Source organism: Gekko japonicus, unplaced genomic scaffold (genome assembly GCF_001447785.1).
Source record: "Gekko japonicus isolate JY-2015 unplaced genomic scaffold, Gekko_japonicus_V1.1 scaffold358, whole genome shotgun sequence".
NCBI classification, from domain to species: domain Eukaryota; kingdom Metazoa; phylum Chordata; class Lepidosauria; order Squamata; family Gekkonidae; genus Gekko; species Gekko japonicus.
Genome location: NW_015161962.1, coordinates 515,498 through 537,626, shown reverse-complemented (window position 1 = coordinate 537,626; position 22,129 = coordinate 515,498). Strand labels below are relative to the sequence as shown.

Here is a 22,129-nt window from a genome sequence, read left to right as displayed (position 1 = left end):
CTCCTCGCTGGCCCCGCTGGAGCAGGTTCTGGGGCTCAAGGGGAGTGGCTGGGTGCGGGGCACCACCAAAGCCTCAGCAGGGCTTGGTCGTCCTCCTGGGTTTCTGGTGAGTGCAGGGGCTCCCTGGTGGGCGGCCTAAGCCCTCCGAAAGGCTGCCTGGCCTGGGGAGTCCCAGTGTTCCCTCTAAGCTGAGTCAGTGTGAGCTAGCTCACAGTTTTTTAGCCTCCGGCTCACCCATTTTTGCTCAGGGAGGAGGGGGCTCCAGAAGAGCAAACTAATTGATGCAGGAGCCCAATCCCTCACTCACCACTTTAGTGCCAGGAGTTCACAGAGTAGAATTTTTGCTCACAAGACTCCACCGCTTAGGTGGAGCATTGCTGGGGACCTAGTCTCCTGGGCCTTTTCTCTCCCCTGAGGGAATCTGTGGCTCAATAGGACACCACCCTGAAGTATTTGCCCGGTGGGAGGGGGAATTCCCAGAGCCCGCCCATCCGCCCGCCTGCAAATGCCAGAGTTAAATAGGCTATTTACAATCTAGTTGCATGAAAAGAATTCCATCCTTGATTATCGGTTGGCTGCATGTCAGTTCCTTGCTCTTTCACTGGCTTCCGAAGGCCGTGGGGACTCAGGCAGCGGCGGGGCTGTGGGCCAGACGATCCAAATGGGTGTCAGCCATTGACAGCCCCGTCTCAGAAAGCAGGCGTTCCCGAGTGCAGCAGCAGCCGCTGGGCCTGGGGGGAATGCTAATGCCCCCGGAGCCCATCTTTCAGCTCTTGCCTCTGGAGAGCAGCTGCCCTTTCCTTGGGGAGGGGCCGTGGCTCAGTGGCAGAGCCTCCGCTTGGCATGCAGGAGGTCCTCGGTCGAAAGGACCAGGCCCCGGGTGATGGGAAAGGCCTCCTCCGCCTGAGACCCTGGAGAGCAGCGGCCTGTCTAAGCAGACCGTGCTCCCTTTGAGGGACTGAGGGTCCGGTTCGGCTTTCAGCAGCTTCGCATGTTCATGCGTCCTGAGCAATGCGCCCTTTCAGCTGCGGAGTCTTGTGAGCAAAAATTGTACTCTGTGAGGAGCCACTGGCATTAAAACTGTGAGCGAGCGTTTGCCCTGGAGTCATCCTTCCTGAGCCAAGACAAAAATGTGTGAGCCGGAAGCTAAGAAACTGCGAGCTGGCTCACACTCACTCAACTGAGAGGAAACACTGGTCCTGAGGGAGGGGTGAGGTGGAGGGTGTAGAGGCTCTTGACCAGGGGTCATTTCGTAGAGAAAGAGGTGCAGGAGCTCACTAGCATAACCTATTTGCATATGCGACGCCCCCTGACATCACCGGAAGTGTGTCAGAAGGCAACACCCACCGCTCAGGCTCCACTGGACTGTTGTGGATTGCTAGCTATTGGGGGGGAGAACGTGCAGATCTGTCCTCGCAGACGAGGGAGAGCTTGTACCTGAAGGCGGGCAGGGGGGGGGGGCTCTGCAACTCACCTGACTGCTTCTTGCTCCTCGTGGCCGGACTGAGGGCTTCTGGGAGCAGGAGGCGGGGCTTGTTGCCTGTGCCCGCCCCCTGGGCTCCTTACTGCTGGAGCTCTGCTCCTGTGTGCTCCCGCAGGAAATGACCCCTGCTCGTGACCAGGTTTTCTCCACTGACTGAGCTTCCTTCCTTCCCATGGAAGGGGGGTGGGGGAAGAGGAGGGGTCTCCATGGAGGCACTTCCAGACTGCAAAGGATTTGGGGAGCTATAAAGGGTCCCAGCGGAACTGCGGTGGCTCAAGTGGTTAAGATGCTGAATTGCAGGCTGGAAGGTTGGTAGTTTGGCAGTTCAAGACCCGAGTGCCGCATGACGGAGTGAGCTCCCATCTCTGGCCCCAGCTCCTGCCAACCTAGCAGTTCAAAAGCAAGACATTGCAAGTAGATAAATAGGTACCGCTTCAGTGGGAAGGGAACAGAGTTCCGTGCGCCTCGGCGTCTAGTCATGCCGGCCACATGACCACGGAAATGTCTTCGGACAGCGCCGGCTCTTTGGCTTGGAAACGGAGACGAGCACCGCAACCCTAGAGTCGGATTCGACTGGCTTTCGAACGAGGGAAACCTTTACCTAAAGGATCCCAAGGAGGGGACCAGAATCCAGGATTGCTGTGGTTTGTTTCTGTGGCGCCCTCAAGGTGCGTGGTGCTGTTCGGAGATCTTGGCCTGGCAGAGGCGGTGGCCCACAGTGTGAGGCAAGAGGGGGATGGCTCTGCTGATTCCCCGCAGGGACGTGCGGGTTTTAGTTCTGTAGGGGAAAGAGGAGAGGTGGCAGAGACAGCAGCCGTGGGAGGGGGCGGCAGAGAGCCAGAGTTTGGTGTCGTGGTTAGGAGTGCAGATTCTAATCCGCAGTGGCAAGCTGTCTCAAGCAGGACTCTGAAGAGATAGCCTAAATGGAACAGAAATATCCTAAAGATATTTAGAAGTATCTGAAGAAGAGTGTGTGCACACGAAAGAAGAAGAAGAAGAAGAGATTGGATGTATACCCTGCCCTTCAGTACCCAAAGATTATGCATGGGAAAGAGCCGGTAGAGAAAGAGGTACTTTTCTCCCTTTCTCACAATACAAGAACTCGTGGGCACTCCATGAAATTGCTGAGCGGTCGGGTTAGAACGGATAAAAGGAAGTACTTCTTCACCCAAAGAGTGATTAACACTTGGAATTCACTGCCACAGGAGGTGGTGGCGGCTACAAGCATGGGCGACTTCAAAAGGGAATTAGATAAGCATATGGAGCAGAGGTCCATCAGTGACTATTAGCCACAAGGTATAGATAGGGACTCTGGGGCAAGGGATGCTCTGTCTTCTTGGTGCTTGGGGGGGGGGGGGCAACAGTGGGAGGGCTTCTAATGTCCTGGCCCCACTGCTGGACCTCCTGATGGCACCTGGTATTTTTGGCCACTGTGTGACAGAGTGTTGGACTGGATGGGCCATTGGCCTGATCCAACATTGGCGTCTCTTATGTTCTCTTATGTTCAAAGGAGTCTCAAGAGTGGCTTACGTACTCCTTTCCCCTCCCCTCCCCACAACAGACACCCTGTGAGGTAGGCGGGGATGAGAGAGCTCTTGACAGAAACTGCTCTTTTTCAAGGACAGCTCTTGCCAGAACTATGGCTTGCTCAAGGTCATCCAGCAGCTGCAAGTGGAGGAGTGGGGAATCAAACCCGGTTCTCCCAGATTAGAATCTGCCCACTTAACCACTACACACAAACTGGCTCTCATACCTTGAATTAAACTTCGTTGAGAGCCAGTTTGGTGAAGTGATTGAGAGCACAGACTCTCATCTGGGAGAACTGGGTTTGATTCCCCACTCCTCCACATGCAGCTGCTGGTATGACCTTGGGTCAGTCACAAGTTCTCCCGGAGCTGTTCTCTCAAGGGCAGACCTCGAGAGAGCTCCCTCAGCCCCACCTATCTCACAGGGAGTCTGTTGTGGGGAGTGGAGGGGAAAGGAGATTGTAAACTACTCTCCTTCGGGTCATCAAGGGCTGGGTATGCCCAATCTCCTTTTCCCCCCTTCTAAGCATGATTGGAAGGAGGTGAGAGAAGGAGGGGGCCACTTCTGGGCCTCCTCCTGACGGGCCTCATGGGTGGCTGCCCTGGGACTCCCCGGAGAGATCTTCCCTCTGGGAAGGGACCAGGCAGAGACCGGCACGGCTTCTGCAAGATGGGCACTGGCTCAGGTGACCTCCAGCCGTCTCCTGGGAAACGAGCGCTTGGGCTTTTATTCCTCCAGAATGCCTCTGTGCTGCTTTTCCGCTCAATTAGGGCCCCCGTGGCAGCAGACGGTTGAAAGGGATTAAAAATTCAAGGTTTTAAAACAGGACGTGGACATCAAACTGGAAAATTTAAAGACAAACAAGAAGGAGGGTAAGTGAGGCTTGGCCAGATAAAACGGGAGAGTCTTCACCTGCTAGAAGACGACGCTCGAGGGAGGACAGGTGGCTCTCGTTTTGGTGCCACCACTGAGACGCAGGCAGCAGCAAGGGCAGCCAAAGAGGGGCCTCTGGAAACGGCTGGAGCGGTCAGGGAAGTTCTTATGGGAGTGGGCGGGCTTTGTGGTATGGAAGTCCCAGGCCGTATAGGGCCTGAAGGCTGGTGTCGTGGTGAAGTGTGCGGACTCTAATCTGGGAGAACCGGGTTTGATTCCCCACTCCTCCACTTGCACCTGCTGGATGACCTTGGGCAAGCTGTAGTTCTGGCACAGCTGTTCTCTCAAGGGCAGTTCTGGAAAGAGCTCCCTCGGCCCCACCGACCTCCCAGGGTGTCTGTTGTGGGGAGGGGAAGGGAAAAGGAGTTTGTGCGCCACTCTGAGACTCCCGAGTGAAGGGCGGGGTACACATCCAATCTCTACTTCTTCTATCAGCTTCTGGAATATGGCCTGGGCAGCCAGTGCAGATGGGAGCACGTCTGGAGCGATGTGGTTCCTATGACCCACTTCTCTCTTCGGTATTGTGTACCAGCTGCCGTTTCTGGACAGTGTAATCCAGATGTTGACAGGGCATGTCCCATGGTGACCACATCTTTCTTGCTCAGGAAAGGCTGCTACAGTTGGGTCATCACCGGAAGGCACCTCTGGCTAGCACCCCCAGGCCATGAACCTGCTATTTTAGGGGGAGTGCAGCCCCCTCCAGAAAAGGAGGCTTGTCCTCATCAGTGTTCCCTCTGAGCTGAGTCAGTGTGAGCTAGCTCACAGTTCTTTAGCCTCCGGCTCACATTTTTGTCTTCGCTCAGGAAGGAGGGCTCCAGAGCAAACTGATTTATGCAGCAGACAAATCACCCGCTCACCACTTTAATGCCAGCAGCTCACAAAGGAGAATTTTTGCTCACAGGGCTCCAGAGCTTAGAGGGAGCATTGCTCCTGAGATCCCGAATGAGTCCTTCTGGCCACCGGTAGTCCTTCCATCTTGTTGGGATTCGGCTTCCATTTATTGCCCCTCGCTCAGCACGGAACCGCCTCCTCCAGGCGCCTGTCCTTGATTTCCGCGCCCTCGCTGGGATCCACTGGGAGTGCGTGTTAGAGTGGAGTGTCGTCCGCCTCTACTGGGTGACAGCCCTGCCCGAACCTCTGGATGACCTCCTCCAGTAGCTTCATGGAAATGTGGAGAAGCAGGATGATGGGGGACCCCGTGAGCCAGGGACTCCGGGACGGCAGGAGCCGCTTGGAGCGGGAAGCGATGATCCGCTGGCCGCTGGGCGGAGGAAGCCCTCCCAAGCCAGACTGAGTCGGTGGCTCTGAGAGAGGAGCTGGTGGCTGACCCAGATCTCAGGCAGATGGGTGAGGAGCAGTTCGGCACGCGGTGGTGAAACGCCCAGATTAAATCCCAGCCGGTGGAGGAGGGACAGGCCCTCTTTCTAGGGCAGGAGGAGGTGTTCCCTGTCCTCCTCTCTCGGATCAGGCAAATCCCAAAGTCTGACTGGGCTGAGTCCCCAAAGCCCCCTCTCATGATCGGCTCAGTGGCTGTCAAAATGTTGTAACCAATATTGAGCATTTCTCATCAGGGTTTATTTAGGTTTGGGGTAATGGGGATGCACTGCACAAAACGCTTCACGGGGCTTGCTTGGGTCCTGAAGGACGAAGGGCTGCAGTCGGTACTGCCGTGCCTACTCTACTGTAAGCAGGATCCTGTCGGGGCGGTCTCTGTGCTGCTGAGTGTGTCGCGTGATGGTTTGTGCTTCTTTCCCCTCCGGTGGCGGCAGAATTCTAATCCCCTAAACCGTCGTTTTTGGAGTGTCCCGTCCCGTTGATTGTACTGACTCACTGTATGGGATCCATCTGGAGGCCCCGTGAGAAAGGCGGACGGGAATAACGTCACTAAATAAATAAAATACGGTTCTTCCAGTGTAGAATCTTTTTCGTAATTAAAAAAAAACAAAACCCTTGAACTTCCATTTCATAATGTTGGAGTAGTCGTGATTAATGCAGTAATTATAGCAGATCCATCAAAACAGATGCAGGGATTTACCCAAACCTTTGATTAAAAATTACTGGTGAATCTATCTAATCCGGGAATCTTTCCCCACAATACTTAATATTAATTGAAGAAGTAGCTCATATTTTGTATTCTGGATTCTGCCAAGTCCCTTAAAGCAGGGGTGTGAAACATGCGGCCCGCGGGCCGGATGAGGCCCCTGGAGGGTTTCTATCGAGCCCGCAGTGGAACTGGCTGTCTTCTGCTTCTACTTCCAGTTCTGCTGCTGCTGCATCATCATCGTAGGTTTGCAGCTTACAGATACACACCTGAACAGCATACTCAAGATTGCAACAGAACAAAGATTTTGATGCAATAATTCAGAGCAAGAGGTGTCCGTTATCAGACACTGTTAAATAAACAAAACATTACAAGAGTGCTTATGTTTTAAGCATTTTAAGTAAAAAAAACCCATTTGTGTCGTTTATAAAGTTTATATCTCCACTACCTGGCTTTACATTTTATGACACACATGGCTCAACCCGACAAAGTCCAATTTATGTCAGATCCGGCCCTCATAACAAATGAGTTTGACACCCCTGCCTTAAAGAGTATGCAGCTGGAGAAATAACATTTCTTTTTCTAGTGGCTGGGGCAGTTGATATGTGAACAAATTATCTGGTTTAGCATCTTTTCCAGAAATGTTTTCTGTCCACAGAGTTCCTCAAATATCTATCAGTGTAAGGTCCAAGGAAATGTTCCCAAAATAGGAGAAAGAAAATACAACCAAGAAAAGTAATCCTATTTGAGCCCGCTTGCGGGGTAGGGCGGGGGATATATTTAATAAAAATTTTTTTAAAAAAAAATCATATCCGAGTGAAGAGTGCGTACCCTTCATTGGAGTCCCTTTGCCTCTTGCACAATTCCAGGGCTGAAAGACACCTGTTCATTGTGTGGGATTGGGCTGAAGAAAGGACCATCCCAAGTTTCACATTCCCTTCTTCCTCCCTGAGCACCCTGAATTGTCTTCATTTCATGGCTGCAAACCCCCCCCCGGGTAAATGGCAGGTGTCTTTCCCCTCGATTTGGCCTAGGCCCATTTAGGGAGGGGGAGGGGATTTAGCCCTTGAATCCCTGCATGGTCTTGATAAGGATTTGGCATCCTGAAAAAACAAGACCGGTCCTTTTAAGAACTCATCTTTTCCCCTTTCTTGTTGAGCACCGGGAAGGGGGGGGGGGACCATCTCTGTGTGGGAGTGGAATGATTAAATGCCCTCCTCACCTGCTCCCCCAGTCCAAACCGGATCACGTGTGTCCCAGATTTATCTTTTAAAGAAGAAAAGGAGAGACTGGATTTCTACCCCAATGGCCCTTCACTACCCAAGGGATTCTCAGAGCGGCTGACAAACTCCTTTTCCCTTCCCCTCCCCACAACAGACACCCTGGGAGGTCGGTGGGGCCGAGAGAGCTCTTTCCAGAACTGCCCTTGAGAGAACAGCTGTGCCAGAACTACGGCTTGCCCAAGGTCATCCAGCAGCTGCAAGTGGAGGAGTGGGGGAATCAAACCCAGTTCTCCCAGATTAGAGTCCGCGCACCAAACTAAACCACTGCACCAAACCACTAAAGTGGGACTATTCTGCTCTTTTGGAGGGCATTCAGGTGCCATGACCGACTCTGATGAAACAGGCCTGTGGCCCTGGGCGCAACCGCCTCGTCTTTGCCCTGTTTGCTCGCACCCGTCTCTCGCGCCTCCTACTTCCCCCCCCCCCTTCACCAGCCCCGGGATTAGTGGAACGTCTGCTCCAGTTTGCCCTGCGGTCCGAATATTTAGGGGGCCTGGTTGTGCCTGATGCTGGGGAGGGGGGAGGGAGGCTGGCCAGAGCCCCCAGTTGGGCTTGCCTTTCCCACCCGAGCGTCCCGTCCTGCTTCCTCTGGCCTGAGACTCTCCGGCGGTTATCGGTAGAGGTAATTGGGTCACCATTACAGCGGCGGGGGTGGGACGTCTTCTATCAAATTATCCTTGTAGGTGGATGATTTAGATGGGGAAGGGGATCGGTTAGCTCTGTGAGTGATCCGGTTAAGCTTGTTAGAGGTTGTTTTTGATCAAAGGAGACGACGCAGGGCTCGGCGTGGGTGGAGGTCAGCGGAAGGGAGGCCGGCAGGGGACACGGGGGGCAGCCGCAGGGCCCCCTCCCCTCCACTGCAAACCCTGGCTTTCGGCCGGAGCAGCAAGCGCCAGAGATCTCTCTAGGTGGCAGGGGCTGGGGTAAAAGGCTCCTGAGATGTAGGGCAGGGCCACCCAACGTGGGGGGCCTGTGGGTAATATGGTGCCTGCCAGCATCTTCCCCGCCTCCCCCAAGAGAGTTTAGAAGGTGGGGTTGGGGTTTTTGGCCAGCAGGGATTCGGGCGGACTGTCCAAATCTTTATTTTCTTAAAGCAGCATCTGCCACCACAGTACAGGGATGGTCGCTGTGTGACTGAAGGTAATGCGAGAAAATATTTTTAACCCGTATGTTTATTTAAAGAGGCGTCTTGCGAAGTGCGGCTTCTGCCTGAAATGTTGACGTGTTGCTGTTAGAGTCAGGCATGGCCTCCCTGCCTGACATTTCATGGCTGGCTCCGCCTCTCGTGGCAGCCATTTTGTGGCTGGCTCCACCTCCCACTGCAGACATTTTGTAATTGCACCTCCTGCCCTCCTGCAGGCTCAGAAAGGTTGGAGACCCCTGATCTAGGGTCTTGTCCATGCACGCACACACACACATGCCCCACAGCGGTTCTTGGCTGTGACATCATAACAGACTGTAGTCTGATGTCCGCTGCCTCGTGTGCTTGAATGGAAAAGTGGCAGCAGACGGTGTTGTCATCACCAGGACAGGAAACCTTGTCAGTACAGTGTGCAGGGCTGAGCAGAAGAACTGGCCATGTGCCTAACTGGCCACAGATCCATTTCGTGACCCACAGCGCATGGGTACTGCATCCGTATCCCACATCCTTCATGCGGCCTGTGGCAGACACCCCTCTTTCCAAGACTATGGCCTTGGCCATGTCTCTCTGTGGTCTTCTGAGACTGACTGAGCAGAGAAGAGAAGAGGTTGGATTTATACCCCGCTCTTCACTACCCAAAGGAATCTCAGAGCGGTTTACAAACTCCTCTCCCTTCCCCTCCCCACAACAGACAGACACAGGTAGGTGGGGCTGAGAGAGCTCTTTCGAGGACTGCTCTTGAGAGAACAGCTCTGACAGAACTGTGGCTTGCCCAAGGTCATCCAGCCAGGTGCTAGTGGGGAAGTGGGGAATCAAACCCGGTTCTCCCAGAACTGGCCATGGGACAGCGATGCCCAACTCACCCTGCAGGCTGGATCTGGAGGAAGGGCGGACACTGCTACGTCTGGGGTCTGCCAGCTTGGTTGTCGGGGACCGCCGGAGAGTGCACCCAGAGTGGGCCCCCTCCCCTGTTAACCCCCGAGCTTCTTTGTATTGGTAACAGCCCCCCCCCCCGAGTTTTCTTCTCTCCCTTGATCAATCCCTAAGACAATATGTGCCGCATGCCCCGTTGGAGCTGATTGCATTCGGCCTGATCCCAGGACCGTCCAGGGTAGAGAGCCACTATTGTGCCCCCCCCAATCCTGGGACTGCCACCAATGCTCGCTCTAAGCTGTGGAGTCTTGTGAGCAAACATTGTACTTTGTGAGCTCCTGGCATTAAAGTTGTCAGCGAGCAATTTGGCTACGGCATCAATTAGTTTGTTCTGGAGCCATCCCTTCCCGACCTCAGACAAAAATGTGTGAGCCAGAGGCTAAGAAACTGTGTGCTAGCTCCCACTTGGATGACCCTCTTTCTGGTATGTTGTAGGGCTCTCTTTCGGCTGTGCTCCTGCAGAGTGCGGGGGGTTGGACTAGATGACCTGCAGGGTGCCAACTCTAACATTCTATGATTCAGTAACTCAGCCTGGAGGGAACACTGACTGCCACCGCTGGCCAGGGGCTGCTTCCTTGGCTGGACTCCTCATCTCCCCTTTCCCGAATGCCAAGTCCCCTGCTTGTGAGGGTGCTTGACTTGGTGGCCGTTCAGACCTGCCCCGCCCTGAGAGGCGCGAGGCCCCGGGAAGCAAAGCAGCGCTTGCCCAAGAGGAGGTGGCAACGTCAGACCTTGTGAGCCACCAGAACCCCACGTGCCCCAGGAGGAAGTCAGTTCTTGGGGTTGTGTGTGGGCTGGATGCGTTGATGGGTGTGAGAACACAGGTTGAGCAGCACGCAGGGGGTGAATGAGTCCATGAGGCAGGCAGGCCAGCATGTGCTCACCAGGCTGGGGCAGGTTTCTGTCCCTCTAGGAGCACCCTGCCAGGAATGCAGCCCTCAGTTTCCGCACCAGTTTAATTTATGGGGACATCTGAATCCATGCAGGTAAAGAAGAATAGATCAGCTTTGTATGTTTTTGCTGCCTTTGCAAGCCAGTTTGGTGCAGTGGTTAAGTGTGCAGACTCTAATCTGGGAGCACCGGGGTTGATTCCCCACTCCTCCACTTGCAGCTGCTGGATGACCTTGGGCAAGGCATAGCTCTGATAACAGCTGTTCTTGAAAAAGAGCAGTTTCTGTCGGAGCTCTCTCAGCCCCACCTACCTCCCAGGGTGTCTATTGTGGGGAGGGGAAGGGAAGGGAAAGGAGTCTGTAAGCCACTCTGAGACTCCCTTGGGTAGTGAAGGGCGGGGTATAAATCCAATCTCTTCTTCTTCGGATTATTTACCCTGCTTCTCGTCAGAAGATTTCAGAGCGCAATACAAAGCTAGTCTGGAATAAACTGGAGCGTATGGGCACCCAGCGAGAAGATAGGGTTAATCCTGCGGAGAGGGAATTCCCAAACTCAAGAGGCTGCCACCAAGAAGGTCGTGCTTCTTCCAAAGAACGGACTGTGCCTCTGCAGGGGCCCGTGCCCAGGGCAAGGCTTTGGAGGGGTGCGTGTGAGCACAGGTGCGCCTTGAAACACAAGTCTTGGACTCAGTTTCTCGTGATCCGCCCTGAGCCCGCTTTGGGGAGGGCGGAATAAGAATCTCAAAACAAACAAATAAATGGGCCCCAGACGCAAAGTGGCCCTGGGGATGCAAACAGTAGTCAGTGTGCTTGTTTGGGGAGGCGGGACATCCTACGGCAGTCTGAGCCCATCTCTGTAATGCTCAGGAAATTCTAACATTTTCAAGATCCTGTTATGTTGGAATTGTTAGATGTTATTGTCATCTTTATCACAGTGTTTCTTTGTTACAGTTTTCTGTAACTGATCCCTTTTTTGGTTTACTCATCTCTGTAATGCGGCAACTCTTTATTTTTATTTCTTTATTTCATTCAATTTATATCCTGCTCTCCCTGCCAAAGCAGGCTCAGGGCGGCTTACATAAAAATACATATATAAATACAATTAGAATCATTCATAAAACACCATAACAATTAAAATTAATTACCCTAAAGTGCTGGAAGTTCAAGTAAAGTGCAAGAGCAGAAGTTTCTGATTAAACAGCGTTGCACCAGCTCAGTTGATCTGTTTAGAAGTGCGGGGGACCCAGGCTGTAAGTTGTGGGTCAGGGCACAGGGTCACTTCTCAGATGTTTAATGCGGCTCCTAATCGAAGGCCTGGTGGAAGAGCTCCGTCTTGCAGGCCCTGCAGAACTGTAAAAGGTCCCGCAGGGCCCTGTTCTCTTCCGGGAGCTCATTCCAGCAGGATGGAGCTGCCACTGAGAAGGCCTTGGCCCTGGTTATCGCCAGCCTGGCATCTTTGGGGCCTGGGAGAGCCAACCAATTTTGGGTCCCTGAATGCAGTGCTTTCTGGGGGACTTATGGGGAAAGGCGGTCCCCCCCCTTACAATTGCCACAGTTTTCTTGGGCAGCCCCACTAAGATCGCAGTGCGGAAGGCCAGGCCAGCGGTGGTCACTGAGGCAGGAATGACAGCAGCCAGGTCTCCTTGTTCTGGGCCTGGGGAAAAGCCGCAAGAGTGCTGGGAATCGCCTGCACACGGGTGGCTTCCTACCCCACAACTCTGAATGGCTCCACCCAAGGACTTAACATTTAACAGGCAGAGTTTAGAAACGAATGAGAAGTAAATGTCTGGCTGTTCGCACGGGGGATAACAAATTTCTCCCCAAGCAGCCTTTAGGAACCTGTCCTGCCCCCCCCCCCCGGAAAAGGAACAGACACCCCCCCCCTCCTCTGCTCTGAATTTTGTGAGGGGAGCCACACTGAGCAAACGGGATCTTGTTGTGTGCATTCAAAATAACTCCAGAGCAGACAGAAGAATGTATTTCTTTACACAATGCACGATTAACATGTGCAGCTCACTGCCCCCAGACGTAGCGAGGTGACCGCAAAGGGGGTTCAGTGAATTCCTGAGAGAAAAGATTTCTCAGTGTCCCAGTGGACCTCTTAGCGCCAGTTGCTGGTGGAGGAGAGGAACCGCAGTTCCACGGCCCACTCGTCAGCCTTCAGGGATGTTTGGTCGGCCACCACAGGGAAGCTGGATGCCGGACTACATGGGCTTGATCCAGCAGGGCTCGTCTTTTCTCCCTCATGAGTTAGTTTATTCGATATCCTGCCTTTCTCCTGAAAGGGCTCCAGGCGACTTGCAATAAGAATATCGAGCAGCCGTACAAATGTGCATAATGATGGAGGGCCCTTGACCTGCCCCAGGCACAGCACCATAACCCAAAGTCCTGTTTATCTGTCAGTAAACACCAGTGCAACTTTGAAAAACCCAAAGACATAAGAAAGCTTTGTCCCTGTTTTGCAAAATCAACTGTGAAGGAGCTGCTGCTCCCTGAATGTAACACCTGTACAGGCTCCTCTCTGAAATGTTCTGAGATGTGGTGAGACCTCTGAGGTGAGATGTGTTCTTCTGCTTCCGGGCCTTCCTTCCTTTTGGTGCCACCAAAGGCTCTCGCTTTAAACATCTTAGTTGGACTCAAAGAACAGGATGGCTTAGTTATATTTGGCAAAATGACGGAATGGTCAGTGTATGTGGGTGACTCTGAGATAAAAGGGGATCCTTTAAATAAAACAGTAATTTCTCTTAAATGGAGTATATTTAGAAGTATAACAGTGTAAACAGTGATTTCAGGAGAGTTCATAAGCGTAGTGGTTTCAGATAGGTACAGTTCTTCTTTTTCTAAATAGACCTAGCCACGAAGACTGATTTTCTCATTTGCCGCTTTGACTAACAACTTCCACAGAGAACACAGATTTCTGTCACGTTCCGCAATCCTCACCCACTCCCTTCTCCTCTGACGCACACATAAATGCTCTCTCCGAACCAGCCAACTCCACCCTGCTTGGGTACAGCTGCCATTCCATCATAACCACCCATTTGTTTTATTGGTGTGTTTCCTTCATTTCAGCCCCACCTTTCTCCCTAGTAGGGATCCAAGGTGGCTTACGTAACTCCCCTCCCCTCCCCTCCGTTTTATCCTCACAACAACCTTGTGAGGCAGGCTGGAGGCTGAGAGAGTGTGACTGGCCCAAGGTCACCCAGCAAGCTTCCATGGCAGAGTGGAGATTTGAACCTGGACCTCCCGGATCCTAGTCTGATGCTCCAAGTGCGGCACGACTCTGGCCATCCGGCCTCCCCTTTCTTACTCTCGAGGCCTGCATTTTAACCCACAGCGACATACATATAAAACCCCACATGGATTCACAGAAATAAAGCACGCTCAGAGTATTTACATGGCAGAATACCACACCCCATAACCAAAAATCCAGATGATCTGTCCATAAACACCTGTGCGACATTGGAAAACCCAAAGGGATTAGATAGCTCTGTACCTCTTTTGCAAAATCAACTGTGAGGGAGCTGTCCTTACCAGAGCCAGTTTGGTGCCGTGGTTGAGTGCGCGGACTCTAATCTGGGAGAACCGGGTTTGATTCCCACACTCCTCCACTCGCACCTGCTGGATGACCTTGGGCAAGCCATAGTTCTCTCAGAGCTGTTCGCTCAAGGACAGTTCTGGGAAGAGCTCTCTCAACCCCACCGACCTCACAGGGGGTCTGTTGTGGGGAGGGGGAGGGAAAGGAGTTTGTAAGCCTCCAAGTGACGGGTGGGGGGTATAAATCCAATTTCTTCTTCTACCTCACCCGTGGTGCTGGCACTTACAGGCCCCCTTTCTCCCTGAGGCCCAAGGCAGGTTACAGAGTATGCCTCGATGCAGTCAAGAGGATCGGACAACTAATAAGCAATGTGATAAGGCTAAGATTACAGAAATCGGAAACAAGCAAAGCATATGAAGTGGCTAAACTATAACTATAAAGCAGTGAAGTGGCTAAATTTGCGGATGATACAAAGTTGTTCGGGGTGGTGAAAACCAGTGAGGATTGTGAGGCACTCCAAGGGGATCTGTCAAGGATGGGCGAGTGGGCGTCAACATGGCAAATGGGGTTCAATGTGGCCAAGTGCAAGGTGATGCACATTGGAGCCAAAAATCCTAAATATAAATACACATTGATGGGGTCTGAACTGGCAGAGACTGAGCAAGAGAGAGATCTTGGAGTTGTAGTGGATAACTCACTGAAAATGTCGAGACAGTGTGTGACTGCAATAAAGAAGGCCAATGCTATGCTGGGGATTATTAGGAAGGGTATTGAAAACAGATCAGCCAATATAATAATGCCCCTATATAAATCAATGGTGAGACCTCATTTGGAATACTGTGTGCAGTTCTGGGCACCACACCTTAAAAAGGATATTATAGCTTTGGAAAAAGTGCAGAAAAGGGCAACTCGAATGATAAAAGGGTTGGAACACTTTCCCTATGAGGAAAGGTTAAAGCGCTTAGGGCTCTTTAGCTTGGAGAAAAGACGACTGAGGGGTGACATGATCGAGGTTTATAAGATTATGCATGGGAAAGAGCAGGTAAAGAAAGAGGTACTTTTCTCCCTTTCTCACCATACAAGAACTCGTGGGCACTCCATGAAACTGCAGAGCGGTCGGGTTAGAACGGATAAAAGGAAGTACTTCTTCACCCAAAGAGTGATTAACACATGGAATTCACTGCCACAGGAAGTGGTGGGTGCTACAAGCATGGATGGCTTCAAAAGGGAATTAGATAAGCATATGGAGCAGAGGTCCATCAGTGGCTATTAGCCACAAGGTATAGCTAGGGGCTCTGGGGCAAGTGATGCTCTGTCTTCTTGGTGCTTGGGGGGGGGGGTCAACAGTGGGAGGGCTTCTAATGTCCTGGCCCCACTGGTGGACCTCCTGATGGCACTGGTATTTCTGGCCACTGTGTGACACAGAGTGTTGGACTGGATGGGCCTTTGGCCTGATCCAACATTGGCGTCTCTTATGTTCTTATGTTCTTATGATATGTTACGTAGTGCGAAAAATGTCATTACCTAAATAGAAACCAGTGTAGTGGGAGCAAGCTAGTGCACGCAGCAGACAGGTGACGTGTGCTGTACATACTGGCATAGTTCACAACCAGTGTTCCCTCTAAGCTGAGTCAGTGTGAGCTAGCTCACAGGTTTTTAGCCTCCGGCTCACATATTTTTGTCTCGGCTCAGAAAGGAGGGCTCCAGAGAGCAAACTAATGTATGCAGGAGCCAAATCGCTTGCTCAGAACTTTAATGCCAGGAGCTCACAAAGCAGATTTTTTGCTCACAAGTCTCCACAGCTTAGAGGGAGCCTTGGCAGCAACTCCGTTCCCTGTAGAAAAGCACCTTTATGAGCCATTTCATTTTAGTATAGATCCAGTCGCCTTCATAAAAGTGCCCTTCTGTACAGTTCTGTTTTACGTGCTTCATTTATTATTAATTGATTGATTGATTGATTGATTGATTGGTATATATCCCACCCTCCCTGCCTAGGCAGGCTCAGGGCAGCTTATGTAGAATATATAAAACAGTTAATTCAGAGAAATTAGTTAAAATCACAAGGATATAGTTATAAAACGTAGCATAATATCGTATAAGGTGCTAGTACAGTGCGTCCAAGATGGCGGGCGCTAGCAGCATCCGCAAGCATACAGTCGATTAACATCGCAGTCTGGGTTGTATCAGCTACTAATAATGTTGTTGATATACATTCATTCATTCATTCATTGCATTTTTATCCCGCCCTCCACGCGAGCGGGCTCAGGGCGGCTCACAGCAAGGGCACCAAGTGCCAAATATAAAACATTAAAATCAGAATAAAACAACCAGTTAACATTAATAAGTGCTCCGTGATATTCTTATTTTAGTCAAGTCAAGATGAAGGCTTGTAGATGTTAACCCAGAGCCCATTTTGGTGGCACCGATCCATCACGGTACTGTAGTGGTCTTATATTGGGCCATCTCATTGCCCCATTGTTACCACAGGATGGTTGTTGTTGGTGGTGGTAGTGGTGGTAGTGGCGGCTCCTAATTAAAAGCCCGGTGGAAGAGCTCCGTCTTGCAGGCCCTGCGGAACTGTGAGGTCCCGCAGGGCCCTGATCTTCTCCGGGAGCTCATTCCACCAGGTAGGAGCCACCAATGAAAAGGCCCTGGCCCTGGTCGTCGCGAGCCTGGCCTCTCTGGGGCCTGGAATCACCAGACAATGTTGGGCCCCCGACCGTAGTGCTCTCTGGGGTATGTCGGGGGAAAGGCGGTCCCTCAGGTTCGTCAGCCCCTGGCCATGTAGGGCTTTAAAGGTAAGTACCAGCACCTTGAAGCGGATTCGGAACGCTATTGGCAGCCAGTGCAGCGCTTTCAGCACAGGCGGACGTGATCCCATCTAGGGAGACCCATTAGAAGCCTGGCCGCCGCATTCGGCACTAGCTGCAGCTTCCGAATCCGCTACAAAGGCAGCCCCATGTAGAGAGTGTTACAGTAGTCTAATCTCGAGGTGACCGTTGCATGGATCGCTGTAGCCAGGCCATCATCGAGGAAAGGACCCACCTCCCGAATCAGCCAAAGATGGTAAAAGGCCGAGCCACTTTATTGGGCGCGGCTCCCTCCGGCTCCCTCCCCCTCCTTTCCCCTGGCTCCTGCCCCCCCTCGCTGCCCCACAGCCCGCCCCACGACTTCTTGTTCCCTCTCCTCCCACCCCTCCTGGGCCTGAGAAACGGGCACGAGGCCCAAAGCAGGAGCCCCGTTGTGCCTTTTGAAGGGATGCTGAATGCCACGTTGAGCACAAGGGAGAAGCCATCAGACGAGGGGAGGGGGCTTTCTGCGTGCAAGGAGAGCTGATTCCCCCGACCCCCGCCACCAGGCCCAGGAAGCCTGCTCCAGTGCGGCCCCGGGGGAGGGGGCTGCAGGTACTGCACGCGGCAGGGCCCGTCCGGAATACTGAACGCCTTGGCAAAGAAGTAACGGAGCCACTCTGAGGGAGGCGGCCCAAGCCGGGAAACGTGGGAACTGGCTGGAGCCCCCCCCCCCGCTCCCCCATGAGTCACTGTCTCAGGAAAGCCGGCCATCTGGGGAGGGCGATTTCCTCTTCCTGGGGAAGTCACGAGGAGACCAAAACAGGACAGGGCTGGGAGGGCTGTTGGCTGGAGCCCCAGGGCAGGCCCAGGGGGCCGTGTTTCCGCCCCCCTATCCCCCACCGTGCTGGAGCTGTGTGCCCAGGCGGGCCGCAGCCTTCGCCTCTGGGCTCTGGTTGCTGGTTGCTGCCCAGGCCAGGGCTGGATTTTGTGGTCAGTTAGTCGGCAGTTCTGCTCTGGCTCCTGGTGTGCGCATGTGCTGGGCGCCTTTTGTGGCGCTCTCCATGCTCTTGGTGCCGGACTGAATTCAGGTCTCTGCCCCAAGAGGCCCCAAAGAGTGCATGCGGGGGGGGGGAGAAGAAGAAGAGATTGGATTTATCCCCCATGGCCCTTCACTACCCAAGGGAGTCTCAGAGCGGCTTACAAACTCCTTTCCCTTCCCCTCCCCACAACAGACACCCTGTGAGGCGGGTGGGGCTGAGAGAGCTCTTGACAGATAACGGCTCTAGCCCTGACAGGACTATGGCTTGCCCAAGGTCATCCAGCAGGTGCAAGTGGAGGAGTGGGGAATCAAACCCGGCTCTCCCAGGTTAGAGTCCTCGCACTTAACCTCGCACTTAACCACTGCACCAAACTCAGAAGAGTTCCAGCCAGGTGTGCTTAGTCTGACTTTCTGGAAGGGACGGGGCCCTCTGGGGGGTGCACCAGGTGCCTGGAAGGTGCAGGAGCGAGAAGAAGGGGGCTGGCTTTCGAGAAAGGTCCTGAGGGCAAGGCCAGTGGAACACCGGCTACAGGTGCCAGCCGGCACTGGGCATCTAGTTCTCGTGCCAGGTGTGCCAGGACCTGTGAGTCCCCCAAGGCGCTCTGCCAGTTCACCTGCCAAATTCTTCCTGGCTAAAGAGCAGGACCAGGGGCCGGGGGGGGGGGGGCAGACCTGTGTGGCACAGCCCATGCCACCGACAGTGCCCAAATCAGTGCCCCCCCCACCCGCCTTTCCCTCTCATAGTGCAAAAGCTTGCAAGTAAATGCCCGTCTGGGCTGACTCTAAAGGGGGCAGGCACTCTGTGTGTGTGTGTGTGTGTGTGTGTGTGTGTGTGCTGGGGGGGGGAGAGGACCTTCCTTTTTGCAAGTTCCCTCCTGGGGGAGAGGAAATGAGGTGCAACATTCCGTTGTGTTATACTGGCTCTTGTGGAAGTCGTGAAGGGCAAGAAGGGGGGGGGGAAGAGGATTTATTTTGGTGCTTTTTCCTTTTGCCTTCACATGAAAAAGGCCCCCCCCCCCCCCCCAGGACAGGGCCTTCCCCTCTGCCGCCCTCCGGCCTCCACCACGCAAGGCCCTCCTTCCTGACAACACAACCTTCAGCCCTCCCGGTGGCAACACACAGACTCACACAACCCCCTTTACGCAGAACTGACACACGCTCCAGTGTTGGGGGGGGGGCATAAAGGGAAGGATATGGCAGTTGCCATGGGAACGCCCAGGACCGTCATGGTGGATGATGGCTGTCTCCCAGGCAACAGCAAAGAAGACAGTTCTTGGAGGGAGGGGGGGGATACTGCTTGAGAAGACTGCAAAGGGATGGAATGGACCCCAGGCGGTGGCAGTGGCGGCAGCGGGGGGGGGGGCGCAGGGAGATATGTGTGTGTATTATCGTCGCAAGGGGAAAAGAGTCTAGGAGGGCCACTCAGAGCGAGTGCAGGCTCCTGTCCTGCGTGGAACGTGAGGAACACGCGGGCTCCCTGTTTGCTCCCCCCCCCTGCAGTGGTGTCTACGCCCAGAATTTCAGGGGCATGGCTCCCCCCCCCCCAAATGGGGCGTGAGTGAGTCCGTGCTCGGGGCCTAGGCCCCCCCTGCGGGGGCAGGGGGGGGGGGGGGGGGGTTGGCCCTGGAGATTCCTGCACAGCGTCAGCCGGCCAAGGCTGATGGTCGCTAATTCTCAGCACAGCCCCAAGTTTAATTTTGTAACAATAATTGCAGCCTGCAAACAGTTAATAGTGCCCGGTTAACAGAAAGCCCTCCTGGGTCTGGGAGTCACCTGCTGCACGGATGGCGAGCCCCTTTTTCTCCCCTTGGAAGCAGGCTCAGCTCGGCAAGCTCTTCTTCTTCTTCTTCTTTGGGGTCCCGTATTTTTGGTGTTTTTTAATTTTGGTTTACATGGAAAAACGTGAGCCTCCCCCACCCACCCCTTGTGGCCCTGGAAGAAAGGCTGGAAAGGAAAGGAGAGAACTTTTTTCATCGTGCTAGAGGGCCCTGGGGCTCTGGTGGGCTGCAGGTTCAGCTGAGACAGGCATGAGGAAATACTGCCTGACTCATGTCACTCAAATGACGTGGGGGGGGGGGGGGGGGGGAGAGACTGGTCTTGGCAGCAGTGTGTGCGAAAACGATCTAGGGGTCTTAGAAGACCATCCCCTGGACATGAGTCAGCAGTATGATGCGGTAGCTAAAAAGGCAAATGCGATTTGGGGCTGTATCAGCAGAAGTAGAGTGTCCAGATCACAAGATGTGATGGTACCCCTTTACTTTACTCTGGTTAGACCTCAGCCTAGAGTATTGTGTTCAGTTTTGGGCACCACAACTTAAGGACATGGACAAGCTGGAACGTGTCCAGAGGAGGGCAACGAAGATGGCTGAGGGGTCTGGAGACCAAGTCCTAGGAAGGAAGGCTGAAGGAGCTGGGTGTGTTTAGCCTGGAAGAGGAGACGATGGAGAGGGGATATGATAACCCTCTTCAGGTACTTGAAGGGCTGTCATAATAGAGGATGGTGCGGAGTTGTTTTCTGTTGCCCCAGAAGGTCAGACCAGAACCAACAGGTTGAAATGAAATCAGAAGAGTTTTCGGCTAAACATTAGGAAGAGCTTCCTGACAGTTGGAGCGGTTCCTCAGGGGAACAGCCTTCCTCAGGAGGTGGTGGGCTCTCCTTCGCAGGTTTTCAAACAGAGGCCAGGTGGCCACATCTGACAGCAATGCTGATCCTGTGAACTGAGGCAGATCACGAGAAGGGAGGGCAGGGAGGGTTGCCTCAGTGCTGAGTTCTTGCGGCCCTTTCTTACACGCCTGGGGGAATGCTGATCACCACTTTGGGGCCAGGAAGCAATTTTCCTCCAGGCCAGTTCGGCTGGAGATCCTGGAGGTTTTTTGTCATCTTCTGGGTGTGGAACAGGGGTCACTGGGGGTGTGGAGGGGGAGGGATTTCTGAATTCCCTGCATTGTGCATGAGGTTGGACTAGATGACCCCGGAGGTCCCTTCCAGCTCTACGATTCTGTGATTCAGTAAGTTAATTAAAACGTGGAATTTGCTGCCAGAGGATGCAGCTGCTGGTGTGACCTTGGGTCAGTCACAAGTTCTCTCAGAGCTGTTCTCTCATGGGCAGTTTCTGTCAGAGCTCTCTCAGTCCCTCACCCTCACTCACTCAGCTTGGAGGGAACACTGGTCAGTCGTACTTGGAAGGGAGACCACCAAGGAAGACTCTGCAGAGGAAGGTGATGGCCCACCACCTCTGCCAACACAGCGCCACCTGAGTCTGTCTTCACAGGAGGGGAAGGGTGGATCTCTGCAGCAGCAGAAGGGGGTAGAGGCGGACGGCGTTGACAGTGAAAGCTGCACACGTGATTAGGACATGAGTTCCACGTAGCAATACTCAACTGCCGGGGGTTTGTTATTGGAAAAGGCCCCAAGAGCCTGGTGGGACGGGGCCAGGCAACCTGGCATGGGGAAGCCCCGTCTGTGGCTTTACTGGCCGCCAGGTCCTCTTAAGGAATGGGGCCGGCCGCTTCCGTCCCCCCACCAGCTCTCCGGGGTGTGTGGCACCCCCTGCCCAGGCTGAGCCTGTTCCCCAGGCCACAGGGGCAAGCGGGCACCAGGCTTGTGCATCCTCTGTCTGTTTGCCAAAAAGGGGGGCGGGGGGGGGGTAGCCAGAGAAGTGGGACCATGTGAGCGGTGTGTGTGGTGGTGGTGGTGCTGAAGGGTGTGATGAGACAGTGCTGTGGACGGTGTCGGGTGTGATTTGGGGTGTGTGTGTGTGTGTGTGACATGAAGGGAGCCTTTGCTCCCCCTCTGTGGCTGTGGGGTGTGTGGCACGCGTGTGAGATGCCGGGCGCTTGCTTTGTGCAGGGAGGGCCGGGGGAAACCAGGTCTGGTGCTCTCTGGTCGACAAGAACCCCCCCCCGCAAGGCAGGAAGGGGGGGGGACTGCGAGGACCATGAATAACGGTGGTGGGGGGAGCAAAGCTGCTTTGTGGAGCGAGGGGGGATCTGCTGCTGCTGATGCTACTGCTGCTGCTGCAGCCTTAATCTGAGGAGCCCTGCCTGGAAATGCAGCTGTCGAATTAATCGCTCGATGGGAGGGGGATTAAGAGGCCCAGCAAGAGAAGTGGGAGGGCTGGCCCTCCTGGGGGGTGGTGTGTGTGCAGGGGACAGGCAAGGGGGGGGGAGAGCCCGGCTCTTCCCATGCTGCCTCCCCCTCCTGGGGGGGGGGTCACGTGCCCAGGTGCCCACGGGTCTCGGCTGACATGCACGCCTGCACGTGCCCGGTGCCTCCCTGGTGAGGGCGAAACCGGAGCTGAGCCGCTTCATCCTCCCCCCAGCCAGAAGCGAAAAGATGATTCCCCCCCCCAGCCCCTGCCTTCAGTCTGGTCGCAGCTCAGTTCCTTCCCTGGCTTCTGGGGGGCGGGGGGGCGGGTTCCACATCTCCCTCCGGAGGAGCCAGGGACTGTGTGGCCATGAGAGAGGCCAAAGGGAAGTCGGCCTCCAGCTTTCCTGTCCTGGCGGGGGGGGGGGGGGGGGGGGGCACCCGT

At 54.1% G+C, this 22,129-nt stretch overlaps 1 protein-coding gene across 1 annotated transcript in view; it reads left to right on the top strand.

Annotated features, from left to right (window-relative positions):
* The first annotated feature begins 5,535 nt into the window (after nucleotides 1–5,535).
* Nucleotides 5,536–22,129, top strand: part of PEA15 (phosphoprotein enriched in astrocytes 15) — a 25,138-nt gene continuing 8,544 nt past the window's right edge. Inside the window, exon 1 of the mRNA XM_015429556.1 lies at nucleotides 5,536–5,604. Coding sequence (XP_015285042.1) covers nucleotides 5,536–5,604 — 69 coding nt within the window. The remainder of the gene's footprint in view (nucleotides 5,605–22,129) is intronic.